General features: G+C 54.2%; 1 protein-coding gene across 2 annotated transcripts; it reads left to right on the top strand.

The window, feature by feature from the left end:
• Positions 1-2988: 2988 nt before the first annotated feature.
• On the top strand, positions 2989-20040 carry Cd63 (CD63 molecule). 2 transcript variants are annotated; one of them, XM_076554051.1, is made up of 8 exons: positions 2989-3013; positions 17471-17547; positions 18468-18656; positions 18822-18896; positions 18993-19088; positions 19188-19328; positions 19520-19603; positions 19878-20040. In XM_076554051.1, exons 2-8 carry the CDS (start codon positions 17482-17484, stop codon positions 19941-19943), a joined length of 717 nt encoding a protein of 238 aa, XP_076410166.1. In that variant the 5' UTR covers positions 2989-3013; positions 17471-17481; the 3' UTR covers positions 19944-20040. The 2 variants fall into 2 exon arrangements, with proteins under 2 accessions (XP_076410166.1, XP_076410165.1); XM_076554050.1 differs by lacking the exon at positions 2989-3013 and adding an exon at positions 16733-16872.
• The last annotated feature ends 224 nt before the right edge of the window (positions 20041-20264 follow it).

Genomic DNA, 20264 nt, shown 5'->3' with positions numbered 1-20264 from the left:
CGGGCCGGGCCCTTTATAGCCCCGGCCCCCGTGTCGTCAGCGGCCGCGATTGGCTGCGGAGCCAACAAAAGAGGTAGCGCTGTCATCCGAGGCGAGAGAGGGAGCCGGAGAGAGCCGAGGAAAAGAGAGAGAGAGAGAGAGGGAGAGGGAGAGGGAGGGAGCGAGGGCGCACGGGCCCAGAGAAAGACGGAGAGACCGAGCGAGGGACGAGGGGGAGGGGGAGTCGGGAGGGACCGAGGCGGAGAGACCGGGGACAGAAGGAGCGACGGGCAGGGGTTGGGGGTGGGGGAAGAGGCAGATCCAGAGAGAGAGAGACCCAGATAGGAAGGGGAGAGGAGAGACAAAAGAGGAGAGAAGTCACGGAGGGGAGAGCCAGAGCAAAGACGGCAAACTAGCGGGACAGCTGGAGTAGACAGACAAAGGTAGACGGCAGCGAGCGAGGGGCGGCTCACCGGATTCCGGAGTCGAGCGGAACCGGAGAGAGCGGGCGAGGCGGGCCGGGGAGCTGGCAGGGGCTCGGACACAGGCGGAGAGCTCCAGGAGCCCCCCGCGAGGCAGGTGCAGAGGAAAAGAGCAGAAGGCGGGAGTCTTCCCAAGGAAGGAGGGACCGAGAGACACCCAGGGGAGGAGGAGACGGGGAGGTGAAGAAACAGCCTCAGCTACTTGAGGCATGCCCAGGATGTTTAACGAAGCCGGAAAGTGCAACACACACCAGGCTGGCTTTTCCTAGGTCTCAAGGAAGTTAGGAGAGGAGGAGGAGGAGGAGGCCGGGAGCACGCTGAGAAGTTGGGGAGGTGATGGCAAGTACTGAGACCGGAAGAAAACCAGCTAGGGGGCCCGTGAGCTTGAAATTGAGGTTTAATGGAACAAAGGGAGCGATCGGGCTGGGAAGGGTGGGAGCCGCGGGGGAAAGAGCCAGATGGGACGGGGCTTCCAAGTGGTGGTGCTTGGAGTTCGGACCCCTGCGTTCCCAGCCGCGCCTTTGTTTGCAGGGTCTTACACGTCTGAATAAGAGCTTGAAGTTTAAGGCATAAGGGTGCGAGAGAGGACTATATTTAGATGTCTGACGTGGAGGCAGCGAGCTACGGGGGAGCAGCTCAGGTGTGGGGCCAGCCTCGGTCTTCAGGTGGGACCCCAAGGACAGAAGAAGGGACGCCAAGTGATAAAATGGCTTCAGGGTGGTCTCTTACACTGGATACCTTTTCCCGGACCTCAGTTTCTCTTTCTGTCCCTCTCCACCTCCCCCAAACCCTTTTCCCCTATCCTCCTTTTCTTCTTCAAGACAGAGTCTCGAATGCATCCCAAGCTGGCCTCACACTCAAGTTATCTTCCTGCCTCAGCCTTCAGAGAGCTCTTGGACCCGTGTCTCTGGAGATCCCTTAGCAAACTGAAAATGTTTGCCATCTCACGAAATGTTCACTGATCAAAATGTATAAACCTCAGTAGGAAGGCATGTCTCGAAAAAAAATTAGACAAATATAAAGTGTATAGACTTTCCTCTCTAGAATTAAAACCTGTAAAATATTGTGAACTTGGGCATGGTGGCTCATACCTTTACCTTAGTACTTGGGAGGCGGAGGCAGACAGATATCTGCGAGTCTGAGGTCAGCCTGGTCTACCTAGAGAGTTCTAGGATTGCCAAGGTGACACAGTGAGACCCTGTCTGAAAACAAAAACAGAAACAAACCAACAACACCCTGCCAACACCTTGAGAGCAGAACCGGTGTCTCCTTTTTCTGTTTCTTTAGAGAACACAGCTTTCACACTCTTATCCAGTGCAAAGACAAGTGAGATGCTAAGACCCAGCCAGCCCTTTCCTCCAAGCAGCAGACATGAGGTGCAGAGAACCCGAGGCACCTCAACCATCACAGATCAAGAGGAGAAGTCCTCTCCCCTCAGATGTGCCCTGTCCTGCAGGCTTCGCTTAACCAATGTCAGTCACCCAGGCTACATACCCGGGTGTAGCTGTCCAATTTATCATCCGAGGAGGAACTGTCTGTCTCCTTAGAACAACTCAGCTGGAGCTCGGGAGCTCAGTGTGGTGTGTGCACACTGAGCCTGTCAAGGCCTGATCCCTAGCACACAACTTCCGCTCTCCAAATCTCTTGGCCAAAGTTAACTCTTTTATTAGGTCTCAGTATAGATGCGATCTTGAGATAAAATCGTTCAGGAGTCCTTTCCTTACTCTATCTTCTCTGCTAGAACTAGGCTGCCCGTATCTAAGCAACCTCCCTTTCTGGGTATGTGAACTTGAATAAGCGTGTGTGCGCGTGTGAGCACGCGTGCATGCCTGCGTACGTGCACACGCGCCCTCAAGTGTGAGCTCAAGTGTACACGAGAGTGAAGGCAGCACAGTATATTTCTGGGGTAAGCTCTCTCTCTCCACATGTGGGTCCCTGGGATCTAAGTCAGGTCTTCAGGCTTGGTGGCAAGTGCCTCTCCCCGCTGAGCCGACTTGCCAGCCCAAGTTACTGAACCCCTTTACACCTTAGGGTTCTTCTTTGTCAGGGGGAGTACAGTACTTCAGCTATTTTCCTGAAACGTTGTGAGGATGAAAGGTCTGACGCACAATTCTAACAGTGTTATCATCACCTCTGGACTCTGTAACCCTCACACCGGCAGACCAGGACCTTTTCACTAACATACTCCTTAGCTGCTCTGACCAAAAGGTGCATGAACCTTACTAAGGGACCCTGGTGAGAGCTGGGTGTGGGCTGAAGAAAACCGTATATTTGTGTCCACAGCGGGTTGTTGTGGGCCCAGTAACCAAGGAGGCAGGAACAATCTGCCAGGCAGATTATCGCGCCTCGCTGGGACTCCAGGTAATCCATTAAGTGGACAACCCTGCCCTCTGGTGGACTCATAAGAAATGTCAGTCCGGTGGTATTGCTCTTTTGCCCTTTAGACTTCGAGTCCGGAAGTGCCTTTCCTCAACCTGGAACCCAGGAGAACCCAGGAGTGGGAGGCAAACGCTAGACCGGTGAACGACACCGTCAACCCAAGTTCTGAAACAGTAAGCCTTGTCCCTTCTCCAGTCCCTCCCGGAGTCACCTCTTTCCTTGACTTCTCAGGCCTGGTCCCTTAGGATTCTTTTCAGGTGCAGAAAGGATCGCTTGGGTTTCCTTTCAGAGCGTCAGCACTCGGGGCGCCCCAGACCCGGTTATGAGGAGGCGGCGCTGGTTGCTCCATAGGAAAGGAGTTGGAACGGAGAGGAACAGTAAGACTTTTGCTTGCTGGGGCAAAAGCGCATGCCTGTAACCTGGACAGTCGTGAGGCTGAGGCAGGATGATTGCTAAGCCAAGGTCAGCCCAGGCTACCCAGAAAGAGACCTTGTCACCAACCAGCCAACCAACCAACCAGCCAAACAACCAACCAACTAACCCAACCAACCAACCAACCAAACCAACCAACCCAACCAACCAACCAACCCAACCAACCAGCCAACCCAACCATCCAACCAACCTACCAACCCAACCAACCAACCCAACCAACCAACCTACTAACCCAACCAACCAACCAACCCAACCAACCAACCCAGCCAGGCAGCCAACCAACCAACCAACCTAACAACCAACCAACCAACCCAGCCAGGCAGCCAACCAACCAACCCAACCAACCAACCAACCAACCTAACAACCAACCCGACAACCCCCCCACCCTTTGCTGATCCCAGTATGTGCCAGCCTTGGCTTGGGTCCCAGCCCCACTGTCCTGGTCTCCCTGGTAACTGCCTTCCTCCTAGGGGTGCCCCTGGCTCCTAGCGTTACCCAGGCAACCTTCAGGCCCGCCCCCTTCAAGGTCCTGACTGGTTCGTAGCGAATGTGGGCAGGGGCTTGAGGCTGGTGTTTAAGTTTGAAGGTCGCGAGCTGCCCTGCCGGTGAGAAGGAGGCACGTACCAAGGGGCGGGACCTGGCGGAGGGACGGAAGTGCGTCTGAGGGTGTGCGGTCTGTTAACAACCTTAGAAACGAGAACTTCTGCCCCTGGGGTTCCGTGGCCAGTGTTCGAGGCCAAGGCTGTGCTCAGAGGGGCTGCTGCGGGGATTGAGGACTATTCTGCTTCCCAGCCCTGTGTTCGAGGCCAAGGCTGTGCTCAGAGGGGCTGCTGCGGGGATTGAGGACTATTCTGCTTCCCAGCCCTGTGTTCGAGGCCAAGGCTGTGCTCAGAGGGGCTGCTGCGGGGATTGAGGACTATTCTGCTTCCCAGCCCTGTGTTCGAGGCCAAGGCTGTGCTCAGAGGGGCTGCTGCGGGGATTGAGGACTATTCTGCTTCCCAGCCCTGTGTTCGAGGCCAAGGCTGTGCTCAGAGGGGCTGCTGCGGGGATTGAGGACTATTCTGCTTCCCAGTCCTGTGTTCGAGGCCAAGGCTGTGCTCAGAGGGCCTGCTGCGGGGATTGAGGACTATTCTGCTTCCCAGCCCTGTGTTCGAGGCCAAGGCTGTGCTCAGAGGGGCTGCTGTGGGGATTGAGGACTATTCTGCTTCCCAGCCCGGCAGCAGCACCTCTCCCCGCCTTGAGCTGCCTCCTTTGAGAGACTTTACCCCCCGATCTTTCCATCCAAGTGCTACCCAGGGTCTACCCCGTCAGCTTCTGAGGTTAGGCGAGGTCAGGGCATGGTGGTTAACAGGATTCCCTACGTCTGTCTCCTCTCACTTTTTGCCCTCAAAGGCTTTATTGGGGGTGGTGGTGTTAATGGTTTTGTTCCTTGGCACTTGGCTTTCTTGGGGTGGGTGAGGAGGGATGGCATGGTTGAATTGTAGCTCACGGGAGAGGGCGTCCCCGGAGGCCTAGCTCCCTACTCCCTTGCCCTTGAAGTATGGGCCTCTGGGGATGTGGAGAGGCGTTTTGTGGCCGAGGTGGTATGTTGAAGGAGTGGATCCTTCCACGGCCTCTGCCCACGAGCCCCACGGCCCCCGGGAAGCCCTTACTGTATAATTATTGCCCCTTTCCATATCATGTTCTCCACGCCCTATGCTTACCTTGCCTGGGTCCCTGGGCAGACCCTGCTAACTTTTCCAGCTTCTCTACGAGAAGCTGGGGGCTGGGAGACGGGATCCAGAGTTTGTGTTAGGGGCTGTAGCGGTGGTCGTGGAGGCACAGTAGTTTGGAGACAGAAAGAATCATTAAGGGGGGGCTGGAGAGATGGCTCAGAGGTTGAGAGCACTGGCTGCTCTTCCAGAGGTCCTGAGTTCAATTCCCAGCAACCACATGGTGGCTCACAACCATCTGTAATGAGATCTGGCGCCCTCTTCTGGCCTGCAGGTGTACATGTAGGCAGAATACAGTATACATAATAAATAAATCTTAAAAAAAAGAAAGAAAGGCTCATTAGGGGCCATGACTTCCTTTGCCTCCAGGCCCCCAGAGAGCCTTCTCAGGACTCCAGTCAACCTCCCCTGACCATCTCAGGGAATGTCAGCCCTCCAGCCCTGCGCTTTCCTTTCCACTCTTGGTTTTTCCGGGTCTCCCCACCTTTTCCGTGCCTTTCTTACCTAGCGCTCCACCGCCAGGGCCTTGAAATCCTAACTTCAGGGTCGGATGGGGCCTTCCAGCAGGGGGCGCCACATACCTGGTCAAAGAAAGGGGTCTGAGCTCAGGGTTTACTCTCGGGGACATCGCACGCTGGCCCATGGGCTGGGACCTGAGCGAGATGGGGGGAGCTGGTGAGGGGACAGCAGGAGGAGAGTTCAGGGGAACGCGATCTCAGAGGGAAGTTAAGGGAGCACGCGGCTGTGAAGGTCAAAGTGGTTGCCCAGAAGAGGATGGTGTGTGTGTGTGTGTGTGTGTGTGTGTGTGTGTGTGTGTGTGTGGTGTAGGACCAGAGAGTCTGCCTTGGCATTGTGTGTGTGAGAGGGTGTGTGTGTGTGTGTGTGTGTGTGTATAGGGTGTGTGTGTGTAGGGTGTGTGTGTAGGGTTTGTGTGTGGTGTGAGGAGGACCAGAGAGTCTGCCTTGGCAGTGTGTGTGTGTGTGTGTGTGTGTGTGTGTGTGTCTAGGGTGTGAGGAGGACCAGCGAGTCTGCCCTGGCATTCCCAGCATCATTCCTTACCCATTCTCTCCACTGTCCCATTGAAGTCCTCCACGCATGCAAGGGACCTGACTGGTTTGAGCACAGCGTTCAGGGCGCCCCTTAGAAAGCCCTCATTCTCTGGCAACCACCTTAGGGTTCTTGGTTTTTGAAACAGGAGCTCATTGGATGGCCCTGGCCGTCTTGGAACTCTCTAGGTAGATTAGGCTGGCTTCGAACTCACAGAGATCTCTTTACCTCTGTCCCCTGAGTGCTGGGATTAAAGGTACGTGCCACCATGCCTAGCACCTCTTAGGTACTTTGATGCTCTCCCACACCCACCACCCCGTGCTAGGCAGCTCCCAGGATCCAGGGCCTCTCTTCATTATAGACATCACCACATTACAGTTTTGTCTGTGTCTGCAGGCTGTAACCATCTTTACTTTAAAAAAAAAAAAAAAGAAAGAAAGAAAAGAAAAAAGAAAAGAAAAGTTTTATTTGTTTGCATTTTGTGTGCATAAGTATCTTTCCTGAGTGTATGTATGTGCACTGCTTGTGTGCCTTGTGCCAGGGTGGCCTGAAGAGGGTGCCAGGTCCCTTAGGACTAGAGTTACAGTCAGAAGCCACCATGTGGACGCTAGGAACAGAACTCTGGTCCTTTAGAAGAGCCGAGAGTGCTCTTTACAGCCAAGCGATCTCCCCAGACCCGCCTGTAAGGATCTTAAAGGCAGGACCATGTCCTACTCATCTCCATAGAGTTCTAGGACTAGAATCACTTAGTTTTTGAATACCTGGAATGAGTGAGTGGACGAGTTCTTCCCCAGTCCCTGCCGAGAGTCTTTGGCTTTCAGGTCCAAGGACTAGACATACAAGGTAGCCAACAAGCCCTTGGCTTTGCTTGTCTCAGAGGAAAGTCAGAAAAAGGTGCCATATCCCCTGATGTGGATGCTGGGGACTGAACACAGGTTCTCTGGAAGAACAATAACCATTGAGTCACCTTCCCAGCCCATCGGAGCAAAGTTCTTTTCTTTACATTGTTATTGTTATTATTACTATTATTTTGGTTTTTTGAGACAGGGTTTCTCTGTATAGCAAAGGTTGTCCTGGAACTAACTTTGTAGACCAAGCTGGCCTCGAACTCACAGAGATCTGCCCACCTCAGCCTCCCGGAGTGCTGGGCACCACCGCCTGGAAGGCAAGCAAAGTTATTTTAATTCCAGTAAGTCCAAAGATAATGTACCAGACATAGTGGCGCACATCTTTAATCCCAGCACTTGGAAGGCAGAGGCAGGTGGATCTCTGTGAGTTGGAGGGCAGCCTGGTCTACAGAGTGAGTTTCAGGACAGCCAACTAACTCACTCACTCACTCACTCACTCACTCACTCACTCACTCACTCACTCACTCAGGTAGCCCAGGCTCCTCTCAGAGTCTCTTTGTAGCTGAGGATGACCTGTAAATCTGACCCTCTTGCCTCCATCTCCTGAATTCTGGGATTAGAGCCACCGTCAGTGTGTGCAGGGCTGTAGGTTGAACTTGGGCCTTCATGCATGACTGGCGAGTAGTCTCCAGCTGAGCCACATCCCTGCCCCTTAACTTCTTATTAGTGCTGGAGACTGAACCTTGGGCCTCATGCATGCCAGATAAGCACTTTCCTGCCAAACCACCCTGGAGCCTGAGCCTTACTATCTTAAGGGAACAAAGCCAGTCCTCGGCATTCCCTTCCTGATCCTCACAGCTGCCTTGTGAGGTGAGAAGGCAGCGAGCTGTCGTCCTGCCACTAGGCTGGACAAGAGTTTTGCCAAGATCGTTCCACTTGTGAGTTGACGGAACAAGGTGTCAGGGGAGTCTACCTTGGGGAGCATCCTGCTGGGGACAGACATGACACCCCTACTTTTACCTGCAGGTTGACTCTGAGCGACTAGCTTTATTTCTCTGAGTCTCTGTTTCCTCAGAGTGAGGACATAAGGGAGTTGGGCAATGTGTCCTCTTGGGTAACACGGTGATCTATTGAAACAGTGGGAACAGTCACAGTTGGTCATCAGAGTCCCCTCTATGTCTCCAGACTCTCCCAACCAACAGAGCGGAGTGATTCTCCCCGTGTGGGGTATGTTCCCCTCAGGGATGCTTTCAGTACTGGTACAAGAGCAGCTCTGTGTCAGGCTCTCTGGGGAGCTGTGCTGGGAATGGCCGACGTGTCTTTCTGCCAGCAGGACACAGAGACCTGTAGTCACAGCTCTTTCCTCCGCATCGTTTTGATCTAAGCCTGTAGTCTGGAAGTGTTTCCTTTATTATTCAAGGCTGGGGCCTTAAGATTCAAAACTTAACATAGGATGGCGTGCGAACCGAGTGTGTTGAGCCCGTCTGTTTGGCTCATTTTAAGTCATTTGTATCTTATAACCATTACCACCACCGATGCACATAATTAAAAAAATATATTTATGTATATAGACGCGTGCCTGAGTGTGTGTATTTGTACTGTGTGTATGGTGCTTGGGGGGGGTGTTGAGAAGAGGCATCAGATCCTCTGGGATGATTGTGAGCTGCTATATAGGTGCTGGGAAGCAAACCTGGGACCATGGTAAGAACAGCTTAACCCCTGAGCCATCTCTCCAGCCCCAGTCTTTTCATCTTCCTTAACTGAATACCTGTGAACACACTTCCTCTTCCGTCATACCCAGCACCTCACAATGCCATCATATTCTGTAGGAATTTGACTCTGAAGTGGGTAGTATGACTACCGGGTCCTTCCCTGCCCGACCCCCCGGAGTTCTATACTGGTTTATTCTCTGGGTCCTCCTGGCTTTCCTCAGTTTCCCCAGCTGCTCCCACCACAGTGCATTTGCTGCAGCTTGCCCTAGCCCTTCCTTCGGCATCCCCCTGAGTGGTGGTGGTGGGCAATCCTCTTCATCTTCATGCCAACGCTCCCCCTCCTCATCCAGCTATGCCCAGTTTTTCCTTTTGCTCCTGGGTCCCAGAACAGTGTCCCTGACACAGTTCAGGAGACCACACCACCTAATGGCCACTTCCTGCTTCTCACCTGAGTTGACCGCCACACTACTTGGCACTCTGGCTCCTGCTGCTCTCTCTGTAAATTTCCTCCTTTGGTTTACAAGTCTCCCGTGAAAGGGAAAAGGGCATGGGCTTTAGAGTTTCACGTCTCTAACTCTTTGTAGGGTGTATCTACTGCATGGCCGTCTTGAGCTTCCGACCTTGGGTGCCCGCCTCCTTTCCTGGGTGATGCTCCCATTCTCTCTCTTGTAGATGATCTGGGTTCAAATTCTAAGACAGGTGGGGTGTGGTGGCAATCACCTTTAATCCCTTGCACTTAAGAGGCAGAGAGGATCTCTGTGAATTCGAGGCCAGGCCAGTATGGTCTACATACTGAGTTCCAGGACAGCCAGAGACCTTGTCTTAAAAAAGAAAGAAAGAAAGAAAGAGAGAAAGAAAGAAAGAAAGAAAGAAAGAAAGAAAGAAAGAAAGGAAGGAAGGAAGGAAGGAAGGAAGGAAGGAAGGAAGGAAGGAAGGAAGAAAGAAAGAAAGAAAGAAAGAAAGAAAGAAAGAAAGAAAGAAAGAAAGAAAGAAAGAAAGAAAGAAAGAACAAAAAAGCAAACAAAACCCGAAGACTGTTCTAACTGGCTCTGGGAATGTTACTCCACATGGTCAAGCCTGTTTCCTTATCTCTAAAATAGAGAAGAGGCCAGCAGGTAAGGGCGGTTGCCTCTACGCCCGAAGACCACAGGGTGGAAGGATAGAACCGGCTCCTGGAAGTTGTCCTCTGACCTCCACACACACTATAAATAAATGTCCAACAGCAGTGACAATATTGACCTAGAGGGCTGCTGTGAGGATCAACCCTTAGTGAACGGGGAGGTCCTTAGCACAAAGCCTGGCATGGCAAAGAGTTCCAGCCTTGCTATGTCTTTTCCTTTTAACCCTTTACTGGTCGCTTGGATCTGTTTCCGTTTCCTCTGTGCATGTGCGCGGGTGTGGAGGTGTGTGTGCAGGTGTGGAGGTGTGTGTGCGGGTGTGGAGGTGTGTGGTGGGTGTGGAGGAGTGTGGGTGTGGAGGTGTGTGGGTGTGGAGGTGTGTGGGTATGGAGGTGTGTGGTGGGTGTGGAGGTGTGTGGTGAGTGTGGAGGTGTGTGCGCAGGTGTGGAGGTGTGTGCGCAGGTGTGGAGGTGTGTGTGTGGGTGTGGAGGTGTGTGGTGGGTGTGGAGGTGTGTGGTGAGTGTGGAGGTGTGTGCGCAGGTGTGGAGGTGTGTGTGTGGGTGTGGAGGTGTGTGGTGGGTGTGGAGGTGTGTGCGCAGGTGTGGAGGTGTGTGTGTGGGTGTGGAGGTGGTGTGTGTGTGTGGGTGTGTGGTGAGTGTGGAGGTGTGTGCGCAGGTGTGGAGGTGTGTGTGTGGGTGTGGAGGTGTGTGGTGAGTGTGGAGGTGTGTGCGCAGGTGTGGAGGTGTGTGTGTGGGTGTGGAGGTGGTGTGTGTGTGTGGGTGTGTGGTGAGTGTGGAGGTGTGTGCGCAGGTGTGGAGGTGTGTGTGTGGGTGTGGAGGTGTGTGTGTGTGTGGGTGTGTGGAGGAGCAGCAGGTGCTTTATTGGGAAAGCTATCTCCCCAGGCCACACCCATGCGTTTTGTAAACTTAAAGGCTCCCAGAGGCTCTGTCTTTTTTCCTCCTTGCTCATCCAGTTATAGATGAATTAACTAATTCTTTTTTTTTTTTAAGATTTATTTATTATGTATACAGAAGAGGGCACCAGATCTCATTACAGATGGTTGTGAGCCACCATGTGGTTGTTGGGAATTGAACTCATGACCTCTGGAAGAGCAACCAGTGCCCTTAACCTCTGAGCCATCTCTCCAGCCCCCCGAATTAACTAATTCTTAAGAAGCAGTTTCTCGATATGATATCCAGGCTGGCTCTGAGCTGCTGGACTCAGGTGATTCCCGAGCAGCAGGGACACACTAAGCTCTTGCCTCTACGCTGTCCCTTGTCTCCTCAGTTTCACGTCCAACTTGAGTCTGGAGCTTCTGTGTTAGGTGACCATCTCCTTTCCCGGCTGATGCCCCATCCTCCTCCTGTGGATGATGGCTGTCATTCAGTGTCTTCCCTGTGTCCATTCGTTTAGTGTAAACCCAGTCTCTAGGATGATATCACCTTCTCCAAAGCTTCCCACTACCTTCCTTCCCATCACTTTTGCCTTTGGGACATACCCAAGGTGGCCTTGGGTAATAGAACTAATAATAACTAGCAATAACTAGTAATAGAACTCACCATCCTATTACTAGTCATCTCTCAGCTTCATTTATTATTTCAGAGTATTCCAAACACAGTACAGGCGTGACATGGTGCCCTTCAATGCTTTAGTATGCATCTTTAAAGAATTAGACTGTTTCCTTGCATTATCATATCACTATCAAAGCTAGCAAATTTTATTTTACACTTTTTTTTTCTTGCATTGATAGAGATGGAACCCAGGGCCTTGAGCATGATAAACAAGTGTTCTATCGCTGAGGTACCCTGCTCCAGGGCTAATAAACTACGGTCATGTCTGTTTCTCATTCCCCAACCTTGAAGCTGAGAGTTTGCCCTTTCATCAAGGTTACCTTGGAGAATACTACTCACCTCTGAGGAATCCACTCCCTCCCTGAGCTCTTGTGGCTCACAGGAGTTTCTGCCCTCCTTCAGTGTGGACAGAACGTGGTTCTGTGTTCTGGTAGAGGACAGACCCACCCTATTTCTCTCCTTGCTGCCCTGTGCCCAGTACAGGCCTTGCATCTAATGGAAGCACAATGAGAAAACTCATGAATACTCTTTTCTCAGGCATGCAAAGGGAGAGCCAGGTCTAGAATGTGCGTGGTGTCTTCTCCTGGGAGGATGTAATTCTGGAAAATGTTTCTCGGCCCAGCCAGCCTAGACCATTGCCTTATCTTTTTTTTTTTTTTGAGACAGGGTTTCTCTGTGTAACTTTAGAGCCTGTCCTGGAACTCACTCTGTAGACCAGGCTGGTCTCAAAATCACAGAGAACCGCCTGCCTCTGTCTCCCGAGTGCTGGGATTAAAGGCGTGCGCCACCATCGTCTGGCCCATCGCCCTAACTTTGCATTTTCTTTTTTAGTAGATTTACATTGTGTGGGAAGTGAAGTAAGCCTGGAGTGAATGTGTACGGAGCAGTCTTTATAAAGACCCCAGTGCCACAGACCCACAGGAATTGGCAAAGCGTCTCCCAGGTCTCCCCACGTCAGGCTCGGGGAATCAGCAAAGCCTTCCTTTGGTTCCTGTGTGAATGCGGAAAGAGTTCATGGAAAGCATCGAACAGCAGCTTCCTCCCACCTGCTGTGTACAGCCTGACCACTCCCTCCCCTCCTCCTGTCACTGTACACAGTCAACTGAGTTTCTGCATTGCATGCTGGAGCTTCTCCGTCAGAAGGTACACATGCCCCACCCGCTCTCAGCTTTTCTGTACACATGCCTGTCCTTTCTTCATTCCCTCATTATCCCAGTCGGTCTCCAGGTCACAAGCTGAGCTGGATGAGGTGACATTGTTTGGGTTTCATTATGACATTTCTCTTTTCTTCTTCTTCTTCTTTTTTTTTTTTTGATTGTTTGTTTTTCGAGACAGGGTTTCTCTATGTAGCTTTGCACCTTTCCTGGAACTCATTCTGTAGCCCAGGCTGTCCTCAAACTCACAGAGATCTGCCTGCCTCTGCCTCCTGAGTGCTGGGATTAAAGGTGTGTTCCATCATTGCCTGGCTTTATGACATTCCCTTGCATGAATATTTACCCCTGTTATTCCCTTTTTTAAAAAAAATTTATGGGTGTTTTTGCCTGCATATATGTGTGATGGTGTTGGGTCCTGGAGTTACAGACAGTCGTGAGCTGCCATGTGGATGCTGGGAATTGAACCTCAGTCCTCTGGAAGAGCAGTCAGTGCTCTTAACCTCTGAGTCACCTCTCCAGACCCCTGTTATTCCCTCTTATTCATCCCCTGCTTTCTTTTCCCTTCCACATCCCTAACAGTAATCCTGCATTTACTTTCATGTCCTTTTAAAAATCCAGAGTTCATATAAGAGAAAACATGTGATGCCTGTCTTTGTGGGACTGGCTTTCACTTAACATGGTGACCTCCAGGTCTATCTGTTTTCATGCATATTACCTCTCTGTTATGTGTGGTGTATGTCTGTGTATGTGTGTGAAGTCAGGAAAGGACGCTGGGTGATGTGGAGTATCAAGTTGTGTTACATTTGTTTATGCTGTGGAATATTTGTTTAATGATGCAAAGATGTGCTGCATTCTTTTATGTTGCATTTGTGTAACTCTGTGAAGCTGTGTTACTTTGCCTATCTGACACACCTGATTGGTCTAATTAAGAGCTAAACAGCCAATAGCAAGGCAGAAGAAAGGATAGGAGGGGCTGGCGGGCAGAGAGAATACTTAGGAGGAGAAATCTGGGAGGAAGAAATCAAGGAATGAGGAAAGGAGGAGAGGGAGAGGAGGATGAAAGGGGCCAGCCACCCAGCAACACAGCCAGCCACGGAGTAAGAAGTAAAGAAAGAAATACAGAAATGGAGAAAGGTGAAAGCCCAGAGGCAAAAGGTAGACAGGATAATTTAAGAAAAGCTGGCTAGAAACAAGCCAAGCTAAGGCCAGATATTCACAAGTCATCATAAGTCTCTGTGTGTATTTATTTGGGAGCTGGGTCGTGGGTCCCCAAAAGCAAACGAGCCAAAAGAGTTAAAAACAACCAGCAACCTCTGGGTGTCCTGCATCATCATTCTCCACCTTGTTCCCTTGAGACAGGGTGTCCCCCTGAACTCGGGGCTAGCCTGGTGGCCATCGAGTCCCAGCGAGTGAACAGTGCCAGGGTGCTCGTGGGTCCCACCTGTTTTTATGTGGGTGCTTGGATCAGAACTCAGGTCCTCATGTTCACTCAGTGCTCTTACCTTCTGAGTGATCTCTCCAGCCCCTAGAACACATGCTTTTTTTAAAATCTTATTTTAAAAGTAATTATGTCTATATGTGTATTGCCTTCAAGTATATATGTGTGCTATGTGTGTGCCTGATGCCCAAGAAGGCCAGAAGAGGCCATCAGATCCCCTGGAACTGGAGTCACAGGGGTTGTGGGCTGCCATGTGCGTGCTGGGAATTGAACTCAGGCCCTCTGTAAGAGCAAGTGCTCTGAACAGCTGAGCCATCTCTCCAGCCCCCACTTCTCCTTCTCCTTCCTCCTCCTCCTCCTCCTCCTCCTCCTCCTCCTCCTCCTCCTCCTCCTCCTCCTCCTCCTCCTCTTTTTGAGACAGGGTCCCAGCATGTACCTCAAGCTGGCCTGGAAGTCATGACCATCCTGTTTCAGCTTCTTGAGTGTTGGAATAGGTATACGCTATCACGCCCAGGTCCTTCATTTATTTGATACTGATTTATCATTTGTTTATTTACTTATTTTTGGACACAGAGTCTCATACTTTAGGCTGTTCTCAAACTCCTTAGGTAGCCAAGAATGATCTTAAATTTTTGAGACTTCTGTCCCTACCTCATGAGGACAGGAATTATAGGTATGTATCATAATAATGCCTGGTTTACATGAAGCCAGGTTGTTTTTTTTTTTTTTTGTTTTTGTTTTTGTTTTTGTTTTTGTTTTTTTGTTTTCATACTAATCTAGCACTCTACCAACTGAGTTACATCTTCAGCTCAGGTTTCTTCTTTCTTTCTTTCCTTCTTTCTTTCTTTCCTTCTTTCTCTCTCTCTCTCTCTCTCTCTCTCTCTCTCTCTCTCTCTCCCTCCCTCCCTCCCTCCCTCCCTCCCTCCCTCCCTCCCTTCCTTCCTTCCTTCCTTTTTCGTGAGATAGGGTCTTGCTTTGTGGCCCAGGCTGGTCTTGAACTTGACATGATTAAATGATCCTCCTGCTCCAGTCTCCCAAGTGCTAGGATTATAGGTGTGTATACCACTGGTTTTCGTACTGCTGATTAAACCCAGGCTCATTCACATGCTGCACGAGTGCTTTGCTGTGTCGCCCAGGATGGCCGGGAACGTTCAGTCCTCCTGCCTTCTGGGAACAAGAGGCCTCACCGTCACGTCTCGATTTTTTTCATAGTCTGGGAACCTAACCTGGACTCTTGCTCGTGCTAGGTGCTCTACCACAGAGCTCCTGCATCCCTCTTCTTCACTGTGAGTCTCACTCGCACCGGGGATACAGCTTAGTTGGTACAGTGCTTGCCTACCAAACCTTGGGTTTGATGCATCAGTCAGATGGGCTTGTGGACACAGTAATGGCGGCGCTTGTGAGGCGGAGGCAGGGTGGTCAAGGTCAGCCTCAGCTACACAGGGAGTTCCAGGCCAGCCTGGGTTACATTGGGACCTTGTCTCCAAAGAGAAAGGGGCGTGTGTGTGTGTGTGTGTGTGTGTGTGTGACTAAATTGTTCAGGATGGCTTTGAGTTTTTGGTTCTTTTGCTTAAAACTTGACAGAGTGCCAGGTGTGGTGGCGCACACCTTCAATCCCAGTGCTCAGGAGGCAGAGGCAGGCGGGTCTGAGTTCAAGGCCAGCCTGGTCTACAGAGTGAGTTCCAGGACAGCTGGGGCTGCACAGAGAAACCCTGTCTTGAAAAACGACAAAGATTCTAACGTGCCGGGATTACAGATGCGCCACCAGGCTGGCCCTTTGCGCTAATTGTTCCTTAGGGCACGCTTTCTTCCCGCAGACTCAGGAAGCAACTCCGAAGGCGACGTGGTGAAAGGATAGAGCTCAGGCTGGGAGTGAGAAGGTCATTTCCTTTAGCTTTTCACAACGGCTCCTTCTGGGAGTCAGCAGTGGCTCAAGGGAGGGAGGTATTTCCAGCTCCTGCCTTCACCGGGCTTTGACATCCTCCTTTCTCTCTCTCTCTCTGTCTCTGCTTCTCTGTCTCTGTCTCTCTCATTTTGTTCTGTTTGTTTTGTTTTTCGAGACAGGGTTTCTCTGTGTAACAGCCCTGGAACTCTCTCTGTAGCCCAGGCTGGCCTCGAACTCCCCCGCAGGGCCTGCCTCCGCCTCCGCGGTGCTGGGATTAACGGTGTGATTAAAGCGCAGCGGTTTTGCCGAGAAGAGGGATAAGACGGGCGAGTCTATTGGAGAAAAGCCTCGCTGGCCTTCGCGTCCTTTCTTCAGGAGCTAGGGAGCGCAGACTTGGTTAATCTTTTCCCAGAAGGAGGGCCCAGGCCCTGACGTGTTACAATTGCCGCCGCGGCTCCGGACAAGGGCTTCCTGGGGCTCCCTCAGCCCAGGAGCCCCAGTCAATGCAGAAGTTGGGGCCAGGAAAGCCTAGTCCGGAATGTTGGGGGACTCCTAAGACGTGAAGCCAGGGGCTTTCTGCAAGCGTTCACTCCGGCCACACCCAATTCCAGCCACCCCACGGCCTCCCGCGGGCCGGAGCTGGGGGCCGGGGGTGGGGGGGAGCTCGGACGGGGACGGAGCTGGAGGTCGGGGCCCCCGGCGGGTGCCGAGGTCTGCAGAGGGCCCTTCGGACACTCGGCCTCACCTCTGCCCGCGGGCCACCCTGGGCTGCCCCGCTCCGTCCCAGGGAGAACCGGGAGAGGAGCCCTGAGGTCCATCCAGCTCCCGGCGCGAGCTTTCCGGGTCGGGGCCACGCGTCCCCGTCGGGGCGGGGGGGGGGGGGCTCGGCTGCACCCCCCTCCCTCCCCACCCCCCCGGTGAGCCCCGGTGACTCAGGCCGCAGCTGCTCCCGCGTCACATGAGGGAGGCTGGCGGCCACCCCGCGGGGGAGGGGGCTGGCTGGAGCCGGGGCGGGGCGGCGCGGCAGGCGGGGAGCGCGCGCGCGCGGAGGGGGGGCGCGGGAGACGGCGGCTGACCCGCGGCGGGAGAGCACCGTGCAACGTCGGGGAGCGCAGGTGAGGCTGGCGGGCGCCGCCGAGGGCTCCCCGGGAGGGTCCCCCACCCTCAACCCCCGGGCCGCCCCGAAAGCAGCGCCGCGCCCGACCCCCCGGGGCTCTCCGAGCAACTTTGCCTCCTCGAAGTTCGCGACGCCCCGCGGGGCGCCAGCCGCGCTGCCGAGGAAGGGAGGCCCGCGCCCGGGGGCCGGGGTCGCGGCCCCGCCGAGGACCGGCTTCGGGGGGTGGGGTGGGGTGGGGGGACCCGCTTCGGCGCGGGGCCGCGGCCGGCGGCGGGGGGGGGTGGTGGTCGGGGTCCGTCCCGAGCGCGGCCGCGCCCCTCCCTCCGTGCGCCCCGGGGTCCCCGAGGCTGCAGCCGAGGCTCCCTCTCTCCCCCCGCCCCCCGCGCTCCGTGGCGCGCGCCCCCACCCCTGCCCGGCCGCCACCGCCGCCGCCACCGCCGCCGCCACCGCGCACGGAGGGGGCAGGGAGACGTGGATCTGACCGCGGGTTTCCGGGTGGGAAGGGCCGCGATGGGGGCCGCGCAGGGAAGGCTGCGAGGGCCGGCGGCGGCCCTGCTCGGACTGATAAATAATCCCCGTGCTCTCCGCGGCCCCAGGCCCAGCAGCCATGGCGGTGGAAGGAGGAATGAAGTGTGTCAAGTTTTTGCTCTACGTTCTTCTGCTGGCCTTTTGCGTGAGTAGTGTGTGTGTGTGTGTGTGCGTGGGGGGGGGGGAGCCTTGGAGCGGGAGCCGTGGAGGGGGGCGGGCGAGGGGCCCGGGAATGACGGCAGCTGGAGGCCAGATGTGGAAGGCAAGCCGGAGGAAAAGGGCCAAAGGCAGAACGCACCCCCCCACCCCCCTTAACCCCCGTTTTCCCCCGGCTTTCCGGGACCTCCGAGGAGTTTGGGCAGAGAACGGCCACCCTAGACGGACAGCACCGCCACCACCCAACCCCCTCCTGGCCCTTCCTGTCTGGTGACCCAACCCTTGGTGATATGGGGGGTAGTGGGGCAACGGTCCGATGGTATCGCCACGGGGCTTACCCCATTCCCCACCCTGTTGATTCCTCTCTCGAAGGGCTCTGCCCACCTTCCTTCGCTCCTGCCCTGAGAGGCTGCTCTCACCCCCTCGCCGCTGGCCCAGCTGGCCCCAGAACCTCAGTCACTGGGGTGAGGGGGCCAGTTCTGGGGAAGAGTCGAGTTGGGAGCCTGCGGAAAGGAATGCACATCCCGGGGCGAAGAGCTTTTTAAAGGCAGGCAGGCAGGCATGCCACCTGTCTGCCCTGAACAACTTCCCAGCCTTCACCGTGGGGCAGGGATGGGCAGACTTCCTTCTCTACAGTCAGCCCTGGAGGTGTTAAGACTGTTTTCTGGGTCAGGCGGTGGTGGCGCACGCCTTTCATCCCAGCGCCCGGGTGGCAGAGGCAGGCGGATCTCCGTGAGTTCGAGGCCAGCCTGGGCTACAGAGCGAGCTAGCTCTGGGACGGCCAGGGCTACACGGAGAAACCCTGTCTCGAAAAACAAACAAGCAAAACGTGTTTTCTGGGTGGGGGTCAGCTGTGAGGGGCTTCCGGACGGAGGATCTGACCAAACCCTCACTCCCCCCCCCCCCCAGGCCTGTGCAGTGGGACTGATTGCCATTGGTGTGGCAGTTCAGGTCGTCTTGAATCAGACCATCACCCACGAGACCACGCCTGGCTCCCTGTTGCCTGTGGTCATCATTGCAGTGGGCGCCTTCCTCTTCCTGGTGGCCTTTGTGGGCTGCTGTGGAGCCTGCAAGGAGAACTACTGTCTTATGATTACAGTGAGTGGCGTGGAGGGCAGCGTGACTCCTGGGAGTACCAGAGGGCATTTCTGTGGTGAGGTGGGTGGGTGAGGAGCGCCAGGAGTGTTCCGGGAATTGACCGGGTCAGAGCAAGCCCTTTAGATCCGGACTTTCACACCCGACTCCTGTCCTGTGCTCCTGCAGTTCGCCGTCTTCCTGTCTCTCATCATGCTGGTGGAGGTGGCCGTGGCCATCGCGGGCTATGTGTTTAGAGACAAGGTAAGCGGAGGGGGGCCAGGGGAGCCCTGGCTTGGGTTACTCGGGGACTCTGGGGCCTGGATTCCGCTCTCTACAACATGCCTCCCTTACTCGTAGGTGGAGTCAGAGTTTAATAAGAACTTCCGGCAGCAGATGCAGAATTACCTCAAAGATAACAACACGGCCCTGGTTCTGGACGGGCTGCAGAAAGAAGTGAGTGGGAAGGCTGGGGAGACGGGCTGGGGGGTTGAAGAGGCTCACAGAGTGAAGGCTCCACTGGGCAACCTCGCCTCCCCTCCCGCCTCCTTCTAGTTTGGGTGTTGTGGAGCCAATAACTACACAGACTGGGAGAACATCTCTGGTATGGCCAAGGACCGAGTCCCCGACTCCTGCTGCGTCAACATTACCGTGGGCTGTGGAAACGATTTCAAGAAATCCGCGATCCACACTCAGGTAGGAGGAGGCGCTGGACTGGGGACACTTGGGAATACTTCAGGAGGCAGGAGAGGTGCTGATGGGATCAGGGTCGGGGATGAGATCTGGGGAGGGGAGGGGTTGGGAGAAGGGGACAGGAGGTCCAGAAGAGAGGTGGGGAGGTAGGCAGGACGTTTCTGCTGCTATTCATGCTCGCCTCTTCCCTCCAGGGCTGTGTGGAGAGTATAGGGGTCTGGCTGAGGAAGAAGATATTGCTGGTGGCTGCAGCAGCTCTGGGCATTGCTTTTGTGGAGGTGAGATATGCTGTGGGTGGGTGGTCTGAATCAGTGGAGGGCATTGCTTTTGTGGAGGTGAGATATGCTGTGGGTGGGTGGTCTGAATCAGTGGAGGGCATTGCTTTTGTGGAGGTGAGATATGCTGTGGGTGGGGGTCTGAATCGGCCCAGGGCATCTGGGGAGCAGGAGGGACTGGCCTGGAAGAGGACTGGCCTGGAAGAGTGGCCTTCGGATGGGTCTGGGGAAGCTGGCCCTTTCTCCTTTCCTCCCTCACTCCCGTCTCTCCTTTCAGGTCCTGGGCATCATCTTCTCCTGCTGTCTGGTGAAAAGCATCCGAAGTGGCTATGAAGTCATGTAGGGGTGGGGGGGGGTCTGGCCCTTTTCCGTCTTTTCATCTAAGGGAGTGGTTTCTCCAGGTTTTTCAATTAAACGGATTATTTTTTCAGACCTAAAAAGGAGATGGTCTCAGTTTATCTTAGCGTGATGGATGGCGCCCCTTCCTTTTCTTTCTCTCTGTCCCTGGGGGAGTTTGGGAAAGGAGCATCTCGTCGGTGGGGATCTGAGGAGGGCTGAGTCCTCTCCCTGACCTGGCTTGTGTTGCCTGCCTTCAGTGTCCTGGAGTACTTGTGAGGCGTCCCCTGCATAAGTCAAAGGCCTTCTCCACAAGGGGCCTGCGTGG

The sequence above is a fragment of the Peromyscus maniculatus genome, chromosome 18 (genome assembly GCF_049852395.1).
Source record: "Peromyscus maniculatus bairdii isolate BWxNUB_F1_BW_parent chromosome 18, HU_Pman_BW_mat_3.1, whole genome shotgun sequence".
In the NCBI taxonomy this organism is placed as follows: Eukaryota; Metazoa; Chordata; class Mammalia; order Rodentia; family Cricetidae; genus Peromyscus; species Peromyscus maniculatus.
Note: the sequence above shows the minus strand (reverse complement) of the source record. Positions and strands in the feature narration are given on the sequence as shown.

Excerpts from the sequence above, each read along its gene's own strand:
- Cd63 (XM_076554051.1), top strand. The coding sequence starts at position 17,482 with ATGGCGGTGGAAGGAGGAATGAAGTGTGTCAAGTTTTTGCTCTACGTT. Across the intron at positions 19,089-19,187 it reads TGGACGGGCTGCAGAAAGAA|TTTGGGTGTTGTGGAGCCAA; the intron begins GTGAGTGGGAAG and ends GCCTCCTTCTAG. Across the intron at positions 19,329-19,519 it reads AATCCGCGATCCACACTCAG|GGCTGTGTGGAGAGTATAGG; the intron begins GTAGGAGGAGGC and ends TCTTCCCTCCAG.